Raw genomic sequence first — 18982 nt, forward strand, 5'->3', positions numbered from 1 at the left:
GGACACGGACCTGGATAGTATGACATAACTCTGCAGGCTATCTCTGCAGTAGATTGCAACTCCGCCCCCTTTGGTAGTTCTATCTTGACGGAAAATGTGGTAGTTGGGGATGGAAATTTCAGGATTTTTTGTGTCCTTCCTAAGCCAGGATTCAGACACGGCTAGGACATTGGTGGAGTGTGCTAAAGCAGTGAATAAAACAAACTTAGGGAGGAGGCTTCTGATATTAACATGCATGAAACCAAGGCTTTTACGGTTACAGAAGTCAACAAATGAGAGCGCCTGGGGAATAGGAGTGGTGCTGGGGCTGCAGGGCCTGGGTTAACATCAACATCACCAGAGGAACAGAGGAGGAGTAGGATAAGGGTACGGTTAAAGTCTTTAAGAAATGGTCGTCTAGTGCGTTCGGAACAGAGAGTAAAAGGAGCAGATTTCTGGGTGTGGAAGAATTGATTCAGGGCATAATGTACAGACAAGGGTTTGGTAGGATGTGAGCACAGTGGAGGTAAACCTAGGCATTGAGTGACGATGAGAGTGGTTTTGTCTCTAGAGGCACCAGTTAAGCCAGGTGAGGTCACCGCATGTGTGGGGGGTGGGACAAATAGGCTATCTAAGGCATATTGGGCAGGGCTGAGGGCTCTACAGTGAAATAAGACATTAATAACTAACCAAAACAGCAATAGACATTGCATATTGATATTAGTGAGAGGCATGTGTAGCCGAGTGATCATAGGGTCCAATGAGTAGCAATAGGTGAGTCAGGGAGCCGATTCAGTAGTCGCTACTACGCTAGGTGAGCTGGAGACACGGCAATTCAGACAGCTAGCGGGCCGGAGCTAGCAGATGGGCCTTCGGTGACGTCGCAACGGAAGAGCCTGTTGAAACCACCTTGGACGATTATGCCGGCAGACCAGTCGTGATGGATTGGCGGGGCTCCGTGTCGGCAGTAAAGGGTCCAGGCACATTGGCAAAAGAGGTATTGTAGCCCAAGAATTAGCTGGTGGCCCTCTTTGGCTAGCCGGGAGATGGGCCTAGCTCAAGGCTAGCTCAAGGCTAACTGGTGCTTGCTTCAGGACAGAGACATTAGCCAGGAGTAGCCACTCGGATTGCAGCTAGCTTGCTGCGATGATCCGCTTGCGGTAGGAATCCAGAAAAGTGGTAGGGAAAAAGCAGTCCGATATGCTCTGGGTTGATATCGCGCTGTGCAGACTGGCAGGTATTGACCGAGCTGAGGCTAGCTGGTGTCCGAGTTAACGGTGAAGACCGTTAGCAGTGGCTCACTGACTACTAGTTAGTAGCTAGTTAGCTGGCTAGCTTCTGATGGGGGTTCCGGTTCTAAAGTATAAAAATAGCAGATCCGTACCACATAGGGTGAGGCGGGTTGTAGGAGAGTATATTCAGTCCGTAGATGGAAAGTGAGATTAAAATAAATACTAAATACAGTATATACATAAAACGAGGAAAACGATATTTACACGGGACAGGACGGGACAAGACAATGAAGATCTGTGAAGTTATTTAGGATTTTTTTACGAATTATCTTTGAAAGACAGGGTCCTGTAAAAGGGACGTTTCTTTTTTTGCTGAGTTTATTTTATTTGGTGACTTTTACTTTTATTTGTGTCATTTTCTATTAAGGTATCTTTACTTTTACTCAAGTATGACAATTGGTAACTTTTTCCACCACTGGCCCTTCTTGCCTTGTCTCTCAGATCTTTCACAGCTTTGTGGAAATTACCTGTGTCACTGATGTTTAGGCCGAGGTTTGTATAGTTTTTTGTGTGTGCTCTAGGGCAGTGGTTCCCAAACTTTTTATAGTTTCGTACCCATTCAAACATTCAACCTTCAGCTGCGTACCCCCTCTATAACACCTGGGTCAGCGTACTCTCAAATGTTGTTTTTTGCCATCATTGTAAGCCTGCCACACACACACTATATGATACATTTATTAAGCATAAGAATGAGCGTGAGTTTTTGTCACAACCCGGCTCGTGGGAAGTGACAAAGAGCTCTTATAGGACCAGGGCACAAATAATAATAATATAATAATAATCAATAATTTTGCTCTTTATTTACTTACATAGGTACGTGGTTGCAAAGGGCATCAGTGTCTTAACAGCCGATTTGCCAAAGCAGGATACTCTGAGCACAGCCCTATGCAGAAATGATGTCACAAAGCTGTCCAGTACTTTAAGAATATCCTCTCCTGTTGTCCTGGTTTCCAGTGGTTTGCAGAAGAGAATGTCTTCCTTAATTGACCCCCCATAAACGTAACGAACATATACCAGGAGCTGTGCCAGGCCCGCTACATCTGTTGACTCATCCAGCTGTAATGCATAGAATTCACTGGCTTGTATGCGAAATAGTAATTGTTTCAAAACATCTCCTGCCATGTCTCTGATGCATTGTGAAACAGTGCTGTTTGATGAAGTTATTGTCTGTGCAGTTTTTTTGGCCTTTTCCCCCAGCATTGTCCCAGCCATATCCGCGGCAGCAGAAATAATTAAGTCCTCCACAATAGTATGGGGCTTGCCTGTCCTAGCCACTCGGTAGCTCACCAAACAAGGACATTTCTAAGTGACCCCAAACTTTTGAACGGTAATGTATAACACACTGTGGCTGAGGAAAGGCACTACTCCCAATATAGGTGAACCCCATATCAATGTATTTCTCATCATATTTGCGCCTCTTTGATGGTCCACCGTCCCTGTCTGTTGTTCGGTGCTTTCCCGAGTAAGGGGGCAGTAGCTCTTCGGCTGCATCAGATTCACAACTGTCAGTGTCCATAATAGCTGGGCTAACAACAAATGTAGAATTACTGATGCTAGCATTGGATGTGCTCATGGAAGCAGAACAACTTGTGTCGTCGACAGGTGCAGGTGTAGTACTGCTGGTAGTAGCAGTACTACCAGTAGAGCTTGTATGTGTCTCTATGGATGCGGACCTTACTTTTTTTTCACCATTCATCCATTTTCGAGCAAACGGAATGAGCAGCAGCTACGTTTGGCTACATACGGACCGTTAGTGGAATTCCCGCGAGAGAGTAACGGTTAATGTGATTGGATTTTAATTATTTGATTAGGCTATCTCAATGGGCTGTTTGAAAATGTGAATCACATTTTTATTTGGCGTATCCCAGACGGCATTGCGCGTACCCCTAGGTTTTGGGGATAGCCGCCCTAGGGCCTCGGTATCTAGATGGAATTTATATTTATGGTCCTGGCGACTGGACCTTTTTTGTAATACCATTATTTTGTCTTACTGAGATTTACTGTCAGGGCCCAGGTCTGACAGAATCTGTGCAGAAGATCTAGGTGCTGCTGTAGGCCCTCCTTGGTTGGGGACAAAAGCACCAGATCATAAGCATTCTAGTAGGGTGAGACCAGGTGCTGCAGACTGTTCTTGTGCCCTCCTCGCCAATTCGGTGATATATATGTTGAAGAGGGTGGGGCTTAAGCTGCATCCCTGTCTCACCCCACTGCCCTGTGGAAAGAAATGTGTGTTTTTTGCAAATGTTTATTTTTTGCCTCTCTTCCTTTCTCTCTCCCCATTTCTCTCAAAATGCAAAGAGTGGCGTAATGAAGACAAACCCAAGATGCTAAGTTAAAACAACTATTTTTATTCTACTGTCAGAGCACATTTTAAACAGCAGTCTTCCTCATACACCTTCAGTTCATTCGTAGTTCAGACATCTCTAATAAAAAAATTACATTTGCACCACGGCATCAACACTTCCCTCACCTGGGACTAAATTAATGGAGCTTGCTTACTCTCCTCTGTAACAGCTGATTCAAGATCAGTTATCCTCAGTTCTAAACGACACTGACTATCACCTAAACAACAAAACTGTCCTTAGACCAGTTAGTTGTATATCAATTGTGGGGGAAAACAGAGGTTGAACGTGATGCTGCGGTTACAGGGCAAGTACACTCCTGTGCCATCTTGTCAGAGGACCTAAACAACAAAACTGTCCTTAGACCAGTTAGTTGTATATCAATTGTGGGGGGAAACAGAGGTTGAACGTGATGCTGCGGTTACAGGGCAAGTACACTCCTGTGCCATCTTGGCAGGGGACCTACTACTAGGATGCAGTGATGGTGTAACCTATCAGCATGGCCTGAGCAGAATCTGGACTTGTTGAGTCAGTTATTATAATGGATGAAACAGCATCACTAATATGTTATTCTGTCTGGTTCAGTTCTCTGACCTTGCTCACTAAATTGTCAAGATCCAAGTTAGAGCAGAGACATGGGCAACTTCAATGACCTCAGTTGAACTGCTGTTGTCATGCCATGCAGAGTTGAGTAGGGAGAGAGAGGATCAGGGGGAGAAGGCATTAATGCAGTTAATTGGAAAGGCAGTGAAGAGATGAGTATTGTTAATAGAAAACAGGTTTAATCAACAGCAAAATCGTGTGTGGAGAATGATCTTGTTTTAGCTCCATAAGCACTAGCAATGATTGATGTCATTAGGCTAGGTTACCTAAAACACAGCAAGGAGATAAACAAGGCTTAATTCTCCCTGCAGACAACAGAAAAGTATGGAATGAATGTTGGTGTTTTTCTGTGGAAGATAAATATTTAGATGGATTTACAGCCCTACATATAATGTTCATGTGAGCTATTTCATTTATTATAAATACACTAGAAATACCCAGTAATGCTGAGTAAATGCATAATGAGAACCAGGATTTACCTATAAATGGAACATTATAGAAAAAATCAACATTCGGTCAAAACAGAACATAAAAACCCGTCATAGTGGATGTTCAGCAATTCCCGAATGCATTGAGCTGTAGTGTCCGTATGCACCTCTACTTTCTAATCCACCCGACCTCGCCATGTTGGCGGGAGGCAGATAGTCACTCAATCTATTCCATGCGTCAGGTGTTCCTACCTGGAGTTGTTGATATAGTTTACGGTATCCTGACATCTCTCTGCTTTCGCTTGTTTCTTCCATTTCCTCTCACAGGGTGCGTTTTTCGTTTCATCTTTTACATTTTCGCTCAGAGCACCACCGACTGAGGTGTTGGATTCTGCAGTCTCCTTGCAGAGAGAAAGAGCGAGCGCGTCTTAAAGAAACACCCACCACTTACTGCCGGTAGTTTGTTTTTTTCTCCTCCGTGGCGCTAACATCGGGGAAGTTAGATTATATTCCTGAAACAAAGTAGCCTAGTGTTCGTTTTCGTACTGTATTGTTTGCATGAGTGTGGTCCAAATGTAATGAAGGTGGTTTGTAGGCTTGCCCAGTTGTTAGAGGAACGAATAGATGACCCAACGGTTGGAGGATAATGTGCATCAACTCTTTCTTGGTGGGTGCAGAGAGAGAGAGAGAGAGCGTGAGAGAGCAAGAGAGAAACCAGCCAGTCGCCGGAGTAGACTGGAGGATGCTGTACAAACACTGCTCTACGAACACTCCTCTTAGCTTGAGGGAATAGATGAAGAAAGGATGAGATAAACACTATAATTCACGTTGCGACTTTTGTTATCTAAGTTGATAGCCCGAGGCTTTACGCATCGCGGAACAGTGCAAGCAGTTCGGAGAATGTGTTTAGGAGGATGGATACCCAGGCATCAGTAGGATTTTTGTTTCCAGGTAAAGGGATTGAAGAATAATAACTAAAGCTACATTTTTTTTCACCCTGAATCTGTTTCATCGCAAGATTGTAAAGGTGCAGCGATCAGGGAAGGCTGATGACGGACCTATTCATTCGGTCAGTGCAGCAGAAGCACCAAAAGGTTCTGGAACCATTTGGATGGAATTCGGGCAAATGTTTAGACTTGCTTTTGGTTTTATATGAAACTGGTGACTAGTATTTGCGATTTTTCTCTCTCTGGAATTTTGATATTCTCATTCAATAAATTAGAACTGAGAGGAAGACATTTGCCAGGTTATCAATTGTATACATTTTTTTTTATTTTTGGGAAGGTGGAATGATATTGCGGTTTGCTGTCCATTTCGCATCTCCCTTAGATCTCAATCGTTTTCTCTTGAAGTATTCCTTTATCTAAATGGAATTAGTTGAGCCTAAAGCCCCTTGTGAAAGGTACAGACATGGTATATGGGCACAGCCTCCTTCACGGTAAGTCACTTCTATTGAACATAATACACTGCCTTGCGCCTTCCTCGAATACCTTATTTTGTGTAGCTTAGACTAGCCCAATAATCATGATTTTATGAGTTGACGTAGAATTCTGGTTGCCTATAGCTGTCAATTCACGTATAGTGGGAGATGTGTAACGAATGTGATATTCATGCAACCATACCCCTTAACACTTTGTATGGCATCTACTGTACTATTAAAGCAGCATACGTAGGCTACTTATCCATAGCATTACATGCAGATACATTATGGTATAGCCTGAAGACTGCAGGTGAATAGCTTTTCAATGTGTATGATGAATAGGGCATTAAAGCCCAGTTATGTGTTGCCCGGGTCTGCTCTATGGTGCGGTGTAATAGATATGTATGCTTGGCTGTTCGTTCCGCATCCAATCTATTAAAAAAGTTGAGAAACTTTGGAGAGTCAATTGTTTCCAAATGATATCTTTTTGATTTAAAACCCCGTTTTAAAAGGGCAATGTAACATTCTAGCCATGCATGATAAATGCAATATTTGGAATTATTCAGGGTATTATGTCATAGGCCTAGCCTACATCTGTGTTGAATGAATGCAAATAAAGACGTGTATTATTCACAAAACAAAGTGAATGTGTTTATCTTGTTGCAGTTGTTGCAAGCCTACTCATACTTGGGTTGTCTGGGGCAACGAAGAAGGAAGCATGTAAGGCTCTCTCTCTGTCTCTCTGTCTCTCTCTCTCTCTCTCATATAAAAAAATTATAATGTATAAATCTATATAATCAACTTCACTCTGCTATTGGGTTTTCAGTGAAGAACAATTCGGGAGTGAAGCCTGCAGGTCAATGTGGCACCTGGGTGAAGGAAGGAGACGGGGGACTGTTCACTTCTCCCAACTACCCCAGCAAATACCCCCCAGGAATAGAGTGTGTTTACATCATTGAAGGTGAATAGTTGGCACAGTAACTAACGAACTAACCTCAATGTAAAGCCATTTATGTCATTTGTTCAGATCAATAGATGCCATCCTCTAAACAAATAGTGCATTTTTTCAATTCACCGGCAGGAATAACGAATACAGAGTTTGATCCCTTGATTTTGATAGCCTTTTAGCACTGAAATCAGACTCTGAAATAGTGTTTCAGGAACCTTAATCTTTATCATCTTAGTTCCAGGTGAGAAATTAAAACCATCTGTCTGTTAAACTGCTCGTTTGTCTCCTTGAGTTCAGACGTCAGTGAATATGGTTGGGCTCAAGTTGCTCTGTGGATGGATGTCTCTCCTCATGTTTCAGAGAGAAATCTGGTCCAGCTGTTGAGGTGTGTTCATAGTATAACTGATGGGATTGGCCAGTTCAGTTGCTGTGCTGTTGATGTTTGTCTGACGATGGTAATGAAATCAGACGGCGAGTTGCAATCTCAGGCGTTTAATTTAAGTTCTGGGAGGTTTATATGTGATTCATCAGTGGGGGAGATTAGGTTACGGTCCTAATGATATTAACAAAATGAATACACGAAAGAGCATTTCTATTGAGAGACTATTGCTGGACTGGAGGAACTATATTAGAACAATATTATCTGGTTTGTAACTAGACTGAATTTATAGATTACATGTGAATGATGTTCCAGACTTTTAGCCTGTTCCACCATCCTGACCTGACCGAATATAAGCTGGTGAGATCAGCATGGTGGAACGAGGCAACCGGACTTTACCCATACTGATAATTAGGATAGAAATAGAAGATGCTTGTTTGAAATACTTGAACGTTGTTCACCGATAAATACATTTTAAAAAAACAACACACAACATTTTTTATCAGAGGTTGATCAGTGGTCACTAAAAAAGTCACAACTGTTGGGATTGTGTTTTATTAGTGGTTCATTCAGGTCACTCCAAGACAACATACAGTGTGTATCTGTCTACATTGTGAAGCTAAATGATTCAAAATGAGTTAACGTCCAAAGGGGCATTTACCGGAAGAAATCTTAATATCACCCTGCTTAATGGCGCTTCACGTGTTCGCCATGTGTTATATGCCTTATTTAACCTTTATTTAACTAGGCAAGCCAGTTAAGAACAAATTCTTATTTACAATGACGGCCTATACCAGCCAAACCCGAACGGCGCTGGGTCAATTGTGCACCGCCTTGTGGGACTCCCAATCACTGTCGGTTAGGATACAGCCTGGATTCGAACCAGGGTGTCTGTAGTGTCGCCTCAAGCTCTGAGAAGCAGTACCTTAGACCGCTGCGCCACTCAGGAGCCGCTGCGCCACTATAGGCCTACAGCATTATGTAATATAGCTAGGTATACGATAAACAGTATGAGCATTATATTCACTATCTGTGTTATCTATTCTCTCTGTCTCCTCCAGCTCCTCCCAGGCTGTGTATTCATCTGTTCTTTGATGAGAGGTATTCTATCGAGCCTTCATGGGAATGTAAATTTGACAACATTGAGGTGCGGGACGGCCCCTTTGGCTTCTCCCCAATAATCGGACGCTACTGTGGCCAGACCATCCCTCCCTTCATCAGGAGCAGCGGACGGTACCTCTGGGTAAAATTTGTTTCCGATGGCGAACTGGAGGCGATTGGATTTTCGGTGAATTACAACTTCACTGCAGGTAAGAATCAACACTAAGTATTCACACTACATGAGCAATCTCAACATGTCCAATGGCAACAGAGTGATGGTGTTAACATGGCAAAGTTCAGGAGTTGTCACACCCTGACCATAGAGAGCCTTTTAATTCTCTATTTTGGTTAGGTCGGGGTGTGACTAGGGTGGGTAATCTAGGTTGTTTATTTCTATGTGGCCTGGTATGGTTCCTAATCAGAGGCAGCTGTTTTTCGTTGTCTCTGATTGGGGATCATATTTAGGCAGCCATTTCCCCACTGTGTTTTGTGGGATCTTGTTTATGTGTAGTTGCCTGTAAGCACTTCATTTGCGTCACGTTTCGTTCATTCTTTATTGTTTTTGTGCGTTTCATTCAATAAACACGTGGAACCCATATCACGCTGCGCTTTGGTCCGAATGTTCTTACAACGATCGTGACAGAAGATCCCACCAAACCAGGACCAAGCAGCGTGCCCAGAAGGAGAAGGTATCCTGGGCTTGGGAGGAGATCAAGGAGGAGAAGATATCCTGGACATGGGAAGAAATCATGGAGGGACACAAAAGCCTTCCTTGGAAGCAGACACAAGGAGATAAGGGAGGTCAGCCACGACACCGGGGTTCGCGGCCACAACGAAAGCCCAAAAAACAGCCCCAAAAATGTTCTGGGGGGGGCACACGGGGTGGTCGGCAGAGCCGAGGAGTGAACCAGAGCCAGTCTGGGAGAAGATGGAGGAGAGTGAGCAGAGGGATACCGGAGAATGGAGTTGGCTAGGAGTATGCGGCAGCGCAGGCGGGCAGAAGATCGGGTCTTCAGTCCGGTGCCACCTGTGCCTGTGCCTGCTCCTCGCACTCCCTCTAAAGTGCGTGTCCCCAGTCCGGTACGTTCTGTGCCTGCTCCTCGCACTCGCCCTGAAGAGCGTGTCACCAGTCCGGTACGTCCTGTGGCTGCTCCTCGCACTCTCCCTGAAGTGTGTGTCACCAGTCCGGTACCACCTGTGCCGGCTCCACACACTAGACCTCCAGTGCGCCTTCCCAGTCCGGTACATCCTGTGCCTGCTCCTTGCACTCGCCCTGAAGTGCGTGTCACGAGTCCGGTGCCACCTGTACCGGCTCCACGCACTCGGCCTCCAGTGCGCATTCACAGTCAAAGAGCTTCCGGCGACGGTCCACAGTACGGAGCTTCCGGCGACGGTCCACAGTCCGGAGCTTCCGGCGACAGTCCACAGTCCGGAACCTCCTGCGACGGTCCACAGTCCGGAACCTCCTGCGACGGTCCACAGTCCGGGACCTCCTGCGACGGTCCACAGTCCGGGACCTCCTGCGACGGTCCACAGTCCGGGACCTCCTGCGACGATCCACAGTCCGGGACCTCCTGCGACGATCCACAGTCCGGGACCTTTTGCGACGATCCACAGTCCGGGACCTTTTGCGACGATCCACAGTCCGGGACCTCCTGCGACGGTCCACAGTCCGGGACCTCCTGCGACGGTCCACAGTCCGGGACCTCCTGCAACGGTCCACAGTGTGGAACCTCCAGCGACGGTCCACGGTCCGGAACCTCCAGCGACGGTCCACGGTCTGGAACCTCCAGCGAAGGTCAACGGTCCGGAACCTCCAGCGAAGGTCAACGGTCCGGAACCTCCAGCTCCATGGCCGGAGCCCTCCTTTGTGCCCGTGCCCAGTCCAGGCACATTGTCCAGTCCAGCTCCAAGGATGGAGCCTTCCCCTGCGCCAATGCCCAGTCCGAGCACGGCATCCAGTCCAGCTCCAAGGCCAGAGTCTTCTTCTGCGCCGATGCCCAGTCCAGGCACGGCGTCCAGTCCCACTCCATGGCCAGAGCCTTCTGCTGCACCGGTGCCCAGTCCAGGCATGGCGTCCAGTACAGCTCCATGGCCGGAGCCTTCTTCTGCGCCGATGCCCAGTCCAGGCACGGCATCCAACCTCGCTCCAAGGCCGGAGCCTTCCTCTGTGCCGGTGCCCAGTCCAGGCACGGCGTTCAGCCCAGCGCCTTGGCCGGATCCGGGGTCTGGGCGGGGGTTACGACCTATACCGGAGTCGCCACCGACGCTAGATGCCCACCCGGACCCTCCCCTATAGAGTCAGGTTTTGCGTCCGGAGTCCACACCTTTGGGGGGGGGGGGTACTGTCACGCCCTGACCATAGAGAGCCTTTTTATTCTCTATTTTGGTTAGGTCAGGGTGTGACTAGGGTGGGTAATCTAGGTTGTTTATTTCTATGTTGGCCTGGTATGGTTCCCAATCAGAGGCAGCTGTTTTTCGTTGTCTCTGATTGGAGATCATATTTAGGCAGCCATTTCCCCACTGTGTTTTGTGGGATCTTGTTTATGTGTAGTTGCCTGTGAGCACTTGATATGCTTCATGTTTCATTCGTTCTTTATTGTTTTTTGTGCGTTTCATTCAATAAACATGTGGAACCCATATCACGCTGCGCTTTGGTCCTAATGTTCTTACGATGATCGTGACAGGAGTTCAATTGGCTCACAGAAATGTCTAACAACAGTGTGTTCACACACTCTCTACTAAACAACATCCCATATTTCCTTAGCACAGAAAGTATGGTGCTATCAGCTCCTAGCCTCCAGCCATGGTGGCAGGCAGACAGGAAGGCTAACGACATGTGTTGCTGTAGTAACATATATATATATAAAACTGACGGTGTGGAGATTTAGTTTGATAGCTTTCGATCAGAGTTCTCTAGGAACTGTGTTGTTTGCGGGGGTACTGGAGGGGGTAGCAGAGGGAAGGTGAATAAGCGTGACAGGCTAATCTGTACTGTTGAATACAATCCTCCCAATTACCTCCCTCTGCGTGCCGCGAGAAGCCTTGACTGTCTTTATGTGACTCATCTTTTGGCTGGTTTCCCATTAACCGAGCAGCTCATGATTTATGACCACCTTGGTTTGATATCCACTCTGGTCTCCTATAGGCTGTATGGAATGTACCCTTGGTCATGGTTTAATAGCACTATCAACTTTAGTGTGTGGTCGAGGGTTGATGGGAACACTGCCCGCAGCACTGTGATATGTAGGAGCATTTTTAACTTTGGAAGTCATCTGCAGAATCATGATCCACAGAGAGAGAAAAAAATATCCCTTTTCTAACCCACATTCTGTGTGTAGCCATCCCTCTTTCCCTCCCTAAAATACACTGCCAAAAACGTATTTATGTATTGTTTTGCCATTAGCCCACAACATTGTCCTCGGACACTGTTTTACTTTTGAACAAATAGCTTTGGTTGTGTTTCAGATGATGTTGTGCCCCAATGGAAGTGAATGGCAAATAATGTATTGAGTCACTTGCATTGTAAATAACACTATGTTTCTGATCACTTCTACATTCATGTGGATGCTACCATTGTTACAGATACTCATGAACAAATCTTGAATAATGATGAGTGGGAAAGGCATTTAAATAGCATACCCCGTCAAGAAATGCTAACCTCCTCTATTATTGGTAATGGTGAGAGGTTAGCATTTTTTGGGGGGTATGATCTTTGTGCCTTTGTAGCTTTCTCACTCATCATTATTCATGATTCATTCATGATTATCCGTAATCATGGTAGCATCCACATTAAAGGTTCACAGCAGTTGTTTTTATGCCACTATTAAATCATTTCTGGGTTACAATTAAGTACCTTACTTTAATAGCAAAAAAAAAATCTCTAACAATATTTTTCCTAGGACTGTCTGAGAGTGGTCTGAATGGGGAAGGGAAAAATGAAAACTAGCTGTTATTGGCAGAGAGGTTTACAACTCTTTGTTTTTAGTCTATTAACTAATTTACCAATGGTGATGTCACCATGGAAAGCCGAAACTCCCGCTCATGCAAAGCTGCTGATTAGAAGGTTCTGTGTAGATGGAATTTTCATCCAGCAACTGTCAGGAAATAACACTGATCAAATGTTTTCACACTTTTACATTGTTGGTTTCATCAGCTGTTGTACAATATGATATAAAACACAGGTAAAACTGAATTTTGACTGCACTGAACCTTTAATGTCGAAGTGTTTAGAAACATATTCTTATTTACAATAAAGGTGATTCCGAAATTGACACAATACATTATTTACACACTAATTTCTATTGGGCACAACATAATCTGAAACACAACCAAAAAAAACTGCAAATGCATCCAGCAAGTTTGTAGTCACAAGCTTGATGTAGTCATTGCGTGCTATGAATATTGGTCCAAGCGATAAACTTTTGACTGCTTTAATACACGTATGGCTAAATTTGTCCAAACACTTGTAAAACTTCAGACTGGGGGGATTAGATACATAAAGTGGGTTCATTTCTAAACGGTAAAACAGAGATGTATGAAAATATCCTGAAATAAAAGGTGACATTCTGTTCTGTCAACCTCATATGAAACATCTGATTTCAAATCCAAAATGCTGGAGTATAGAGGCAAATTAAAAGTTGTAGCTTCACTGTCCAAATAAATACATAGAGGAGTGTGCCTCTTTTTACCACACACTTTCCCATAGACCCAAATACACTGACCTTTCATCCTAGATCAATTGATTAGACTTGATATAATGGGGTTCAGATTGCTGCGATCAGATTGCTGTTCTGTACGTTAAAGGTCATTCTAGGTCATGAAGAAAGATGGGAAATGGTGGGTGAAGATGGGGGAGGGGCGATTGGTGTAGTCCAGTTAGAGTCAGGTTGATGGAGTGTAAATGTTTTCCTATAATGTTGGGGTTATCTTTGAAAAACTGCTGTTTGCTGGTGGAGCCTCTTCTCAGATTCCTGAGTGAGAGAGGGGGAAAAAACATATCTCCCTCTGTCTTGATAAGAAATAGCTGTGGCATATGATTAGCATAATTAAAGAAGATAAAAGTCTTGGATTCACTCGACTTGATGCTCCAAAATCTGGCTGTGCGGAGAGAGAGGCTCACATCTGCCTCTGCTTGGCTAATGCTGCTAGCACATGCTAATTCACACTGGGCTACTCAAGATGAATGAAAAGCAAAGGGAGAGGAGGAGGAGGAGGAGGAGGAGAGAGAGAGAGAGAGAGAGAGAGAGAAAGGTTCTACACCTTTTCCTCACCTTATCTTCTCCCTCGCTTTTCATTCATCTGAAGTGTCCTATCTGAGGAGAGGGGAGAGGGGAAGAAGGAGAAGAGGCGAGGGAAAGAGAACATAAATAAAAATGTGATGAAGAACAGGTTTTTTCATTCCCGTCCCACCTGGAGATGAAAGAGATCAGCCACTCCTTCAGGTTCACATGATTCCAGCCTTCGTACTGTACAGAAGAGTACTAGGACTGGATGGAACTTGACGGGAAATATCACTATTGACTATTGTAATCAATGTAACAGAAATTAGTCAAAAGTATTTTCTGGCTTTTGGGGTAGATTAGAACTCTTTACACTTTTATCCATTATTTATACAGGTGATCCCATAACAATTGAACCTAGAAGTCAGCAATCAGACATTTATAGAATTTGGCAAAAGCATAGAAAATAATTCAAAGCATGTTTTGGGAGTTTACAGAAATTCTACAGTGATACCTTTAACACTGATCCAGTAGCTGGTTAGAACCCTTTCCTGCAGTCAAATGACTGGTGGCCTCATGGGTGGAATGTTATTCATATTTTTCATAATTGTATAATTAAGCAATAAGGCACGAGGGTGTATGGTTTATGGCCAATATACCACGGCTAAGGGCTGCTCTTAAGCACGATGCATCGCGGAGTGCCTGGATACAGACCTTAGTCGTGGTATATTGGTCATATACCACAAACCCCAGAGGTGCCTTATTGCTATTATAAATGGGTTACCAACATAATTAGAGCAGTAGAAATAAATGTTTTGTCATTACCCGTGGCATACGGTCTGATATACCCCGACTGTCAGCCAATCAGCATTCAGGGTTCAAACCACCCAGTTTATAATTAACTTTTTCTTTTTACAGATGTTTCTATGCCAAACGACTTTGTTATATTTCAGCCTTCTGTCATGTATATAAAGTGTAATATTGGGATGCAAACTCAAAATGTAAGACATTCCAACTCTATATCTGACACGGTCTTCTTTTTCTTAAGCCCATAACCATGTGTGTGAGGTGTATACTTTTGTTTCAAAGTAGATTTGACTACCTAGAAACCCTCTGTGTGACACTGATTTAGCCCACTACAGTAAAAGGTTTTAAGTGAGGTGAGGAGACTGAACTGATGTAGAGTGTCTGGAATCCTGTCATGTTAGGTTCTGATGTACACAAGGTGCCAAACTAAAGGTGCTGGTACAGCAGCACACTCACTGTCATTCCATTCCAATCACACTGTCAAGTGCATCATCAGTAGGATATGCTGTCTGAATTATAACTATCAAAGGAGTTAGGGAATAGTTTGTCTGAACAGCTATGGTCCTGTATGGCTCAGTTGGTAAAGCTTGGTAGAGCATGGCGCTTGAAACACCAGGATTGTAGGTTTGATTCCTTCGGAAAATGTCAAATTTATGCACGCATGACTGTAAGTCACATTGGATAAACACGTCTGCTAAATGGTAAATATTACTATGTATTTATTGTTATCGTCAGTTAAGTGGAAGAGTAACACATATTGAAAATAAAAGTGTGGCTAAGACAGTGCTGTATTAACTTCTTATAGTCTACAGTTTGACAATCAAGTCAGCATTTCGAGAATTTGGGACTATAAGGTTACATCTGTATTTTTGTCAAAATGTAGTTATTGATATAGCCTTGTTCTGTTGAATGTTCTCTACCTATATAAACTCAGCCAAAAACAGAAACGTCCTCTCACTGTCAACTGCGTTTATTTTCAGCAAACTTAACATGTGTAAATATTTGTATGACCATAACAAGATTCAACAACTGAGACATAAACTGAACAAGTTCCACAGACATGTGACTAACAGAAATGGAATAATGTGTCCCTGAACAAAGGGGAGGTCAAAATCAAAAGTAACAGTCAGTATCTGGTGTGGCCACCAGCTGCATTAAGTACTGCAGTGCATCTCCTCCTCATGGACTGCACCAGATTTGCCAGTTCTTGCTGTGAGATGTTACCCCACTCTTGCACCAAGGCACCTGCAAGTTCCCAGACATTTCTGGGGGGAATGGCCCTAGCCCTCACCCTCCGATCCAACAAGTCCCAGACGTGCACAATGGGATTGAGATCCGGGCTCTATGCTGGCCATGGCAGAACACTGACATTCCTGTCTTGCAGGAAATCACGCGCAGAACGAGCAGTATGCCTCGTGGCATTGTCATGTCAGGATGAGCCTGCAGGAAGGGTATCACATGAGGGAGGAGGATGTCTTCCCTGTAACACACAGCGTTGAGATTGCCTGCAATGACAAGCTCAGTCCGATGATGCTGTGACACATCATCCCAGAGCATGACGGACCCTCCACCTCCAAATCGATCCCGCTCCAGAGTACAGGCCTCGGTGTAATGCTCATTCCTTCGATGATAAACCTGAATCTGACCATCACCCCTGGTAAGACAAAACTGCGACTCGTCAGTGAAGAGCACTTTTTGCCAGTCCTGTCTGGTCCAGTGATGGTGGGTTTGTGCCCATAGGCAACATTGTTGCCGGTGATGTCTGATGAGGACCTGCCTTACAACAGGCCAACAAGCCCTCAGTCCAGCCTCTCTCAGTCTATTGCGCACAGTCTGAGCACTGATGGAGGGATTGTGCATTCCTGGTGTAACTCGGGCAGTTGTTGTTGCCATCCTGTACCTGTCCCGCAGGTGTGATGTTCGGATGTACCGATTCTGTACAGGTTTTGTTACACGTGGTCTGCCACTGCGAGGCCGATCAGCTGTTCGTCCTGTCTCCCTGTAGCGCTGTCTTAGGCGTCTCACAGTACGGACATTGCAATTTATTGCCTTGGCCACATCTGCAGTCCTCATGCCTCCTTGCAGCATGCCTAAGGCACGTTCACGCAGATGAGCAGGGACCCAGGGCATGTTTCTTTTGGTGTTTTTCAGAGTCTGTAGAAAGGCCTCCTTAGTGTCCTACGTTTTCATAATTGGAACCTTAATTGCCTACCGTCTGTAAGCTGTTTGTGTCCTAATGACCATTCCACAGGTGCATGTTCATTAATTGTCTATGGTTCATTGAACAAGCATCGGAAACAAGCATGGATTTTTGCGAATTATTTTTGAAAGACAGGGTCCTGAAAAAGGGATGTTTCTTTTTTTTCTGAGTTTAGTACTATAAATACCCCAATTCTTGTTGTTAATTCCAAAGTATACAAGATAAAAATCGCTGACACCATTCAAACCACTGAGGGTTCGGAACTTCAATGCCAATTATCTCAGAATAATATTTTTGCAGAAAGACCCTGATCGTCCCAAGTTCTCAAAATATCTCTACATGTTCTCTACAAATATCTCTATATTTTAGATATTTAATCTGCTCTGTAGCCAGGGAACACGTCTATTATTTCTCCCAACGACTACTTGTGGCTGCCCTGCCTGCCTGTCTGAAATACAGCCACAACTCCCCATACCATAACCCTCGTAATTCCTCGTCCTATTCTGTTCAGGCAGTGCTGCGGTCACCCACACCTGCAACCAACATTCTCCGCTCTGAAAGATGACCGTCATGATCTGGCCGTGCTCCCTGACCTTAGACATAACTCTAATTCTAGATTGAGAATACACATATGTAATATACTTGGCTTATCATTGTTGGTGGCGTCATGCCGGGTTTTGCCCTTTCTAGCATGGCTATCTGTAGTGCTGGATTCTGGGTTAAACTTGGAACATTGTTATAATCAGAAGTGAATGGTTATCTGTAGGAGCCAGATGGGTTTGGAATGTGTAGTGGAGACGGGTGGAGAGCTTGGAACATAATGTCACTGAGGGAGAGAGGGTAATGTATAATGTTTACATTATGTCAGGATATGTTATTATTAGCCATCAGGGTTCCTCTGGGAGGAGAAGATACATAGTCTGGTATCAGTCACCATGACAGCCTTGAGTTGGGGAGGAGTGACCACTTTGAAGGGTAGAGGTCAGGTCAGTTGAAGTGAGGAAGAACAGACATCACTAAGGTTCTGTCTAGCAAGAGAGATGCATTGTCTGTTCAGATGTGGAGGAGGAGACTCAGCCTAGGAGAAAGGGTTAAATATCAGTGCTTGAGTGAAATGTCGTTGTCTGAATGCAGCTGTATTGACCCTTTGGGAAGAATTAGACTTGGTTAAGCTTTTCTAGTGTCCGTTGAGTTATTGACCCTGAGAACCTAACAGTAGTGAGTTTGACAAGAGACCTTGGTTTGGACCATGTTCTGAATTGTAATAGGGAAGTAGGAATGTATCTCTTTATCTCTGGGGAACTGCAGTAAGGAACATTGTTGTTACCCTCCACTCTAACCTTACAGTGTCTGCTGATCAGTAATATGAAAGAGCACTAGACACAGGAAGTAAAACTAAATGCAATCCAGAAGGGGTTGGCCTGAATGTGTGTGTGTCTGTGTGTGTGTGTGTGTGTGTGTGTCTGTCTGTGTGTGTGTGTGTGTGTGTGTGTGTGTGTGTGTGTGTGTGTCAGCATACGTTTGTGTCTACCTCACACCCCTTCCAATAAAACCATTACTTATCTTTAATCACACACATCCCCCTCACATACTTACCCCCTCACACACTCCCACCCTCACACACACCCACCCTCACACACCTCCACCCTCACACACCTCCACCCTCACACACTTCCCCCCTCACACACTTCCCCCCTCACGCCTCCCCCTCTCACATTTCCCCCCTCACACACTTCCACCCTCACACACTTCCCCCCTCACACACTCCCCCCCTCACGCCTCCCCCCTCACACATTTCCCCCCACAGTTCCCCCCTCACACACTCATCTCACTGTGATCAGTGTGTGTTTGAAGATGGGGCCGTCAGTAAGGTAGAGGCAGCCATGGAATCCCCCAGACTGCTGCTTGTCTTGATTCAACGGCTGCTGAATACTGTTGTTTCACACAGAGAAGAGAAGCATCTCATGTGGGCCCTTTTAGCTTTTCAACTGCTTTGTTGGATGCCAAGTGAAATCTATTTTGTGGCTCTGAGTTTGAGAATGAAATATAGATATACTGTTGCTGTATGGTGGAGTCTTCGGGGCCGTTAGGATGAGAGGGATTGTTGCGTTGTTTCTGCAGTGTGATAACATTGGGAAATATTACATATTTTATTTCAGATGGTCTGTCCAACTGTTTGTCAATGTTCAGTACCATTCAAACATTTGGACACATCTAGTCATTCAGGGTTTTTTTTGTATTTTTTTTTACTATTTTCTAC

General features: G+C 44.7%; 1 protein-coding gene across 1 annotated transcript; it reads left to right on the forward strand.

The window, feature by feature from the left end:
• Nucleotides 1–5099: 5099 nt before the first annotated feature.
• Nucleotides 5100–17280, forward strand: LOC115195254 (neuropilin and tolloid-like protein 1). The gene is made up of 5 exons (XM_029755030.1): nucleotides 5100–6082; nucleotides 6731–6784; nucleotides 6891–7025; nucleotides 8454–8702; nucleotides 17234–17280. Exons 1-5 carry the CDS (start codon nucleotides 6055–6057, stop codon nucleotides 17278–17280), a joined length of 513 nt encoding a protein of 170 aa, XP_029610890.1. The 5' UTR covers nucleotides 5100–6054.
• Nucleotides 17281–18982: the final 1702 nt, after the last annotated feature.

Source organism: Salmo trutta, chromosome 6 (genome assembly GCF_901001165.1).
Source record: "Salmo trutta chromosome 6, fSalTru1.1, whole genome shotgun sequence".
Classification (NCBI taxonomy): Eukaryota; Metazoa; Chordata; class Actinopteri; order Salmoniformes; family Salmonidae; genus Salmo; species Salmo trutta.

Excerpts from the sequence above, each read along its gene's own strand:
- LOC115195254 (XM_029755030.1), top strand. The coding sequence starts at position 6,055 with ATGGTATATGGGCACAGCCTCCTTCACG. Across the intron at positions 6,083-6,730 it reads TGGGCACAGCCTCCTTCACG|TTGTTGCAAGCCTACTCATA; the intron begins GTAAGTCACTTC and ends ATCTTGTTGCAG. Across the intron at positions 8,703-17,233 it reads GAATTACAACTTCACTGCAG|GCAGTGCTGCGGTCACCCAC; the intron begins GTAAGAATCAAC and ends TATTCTGTTCAG.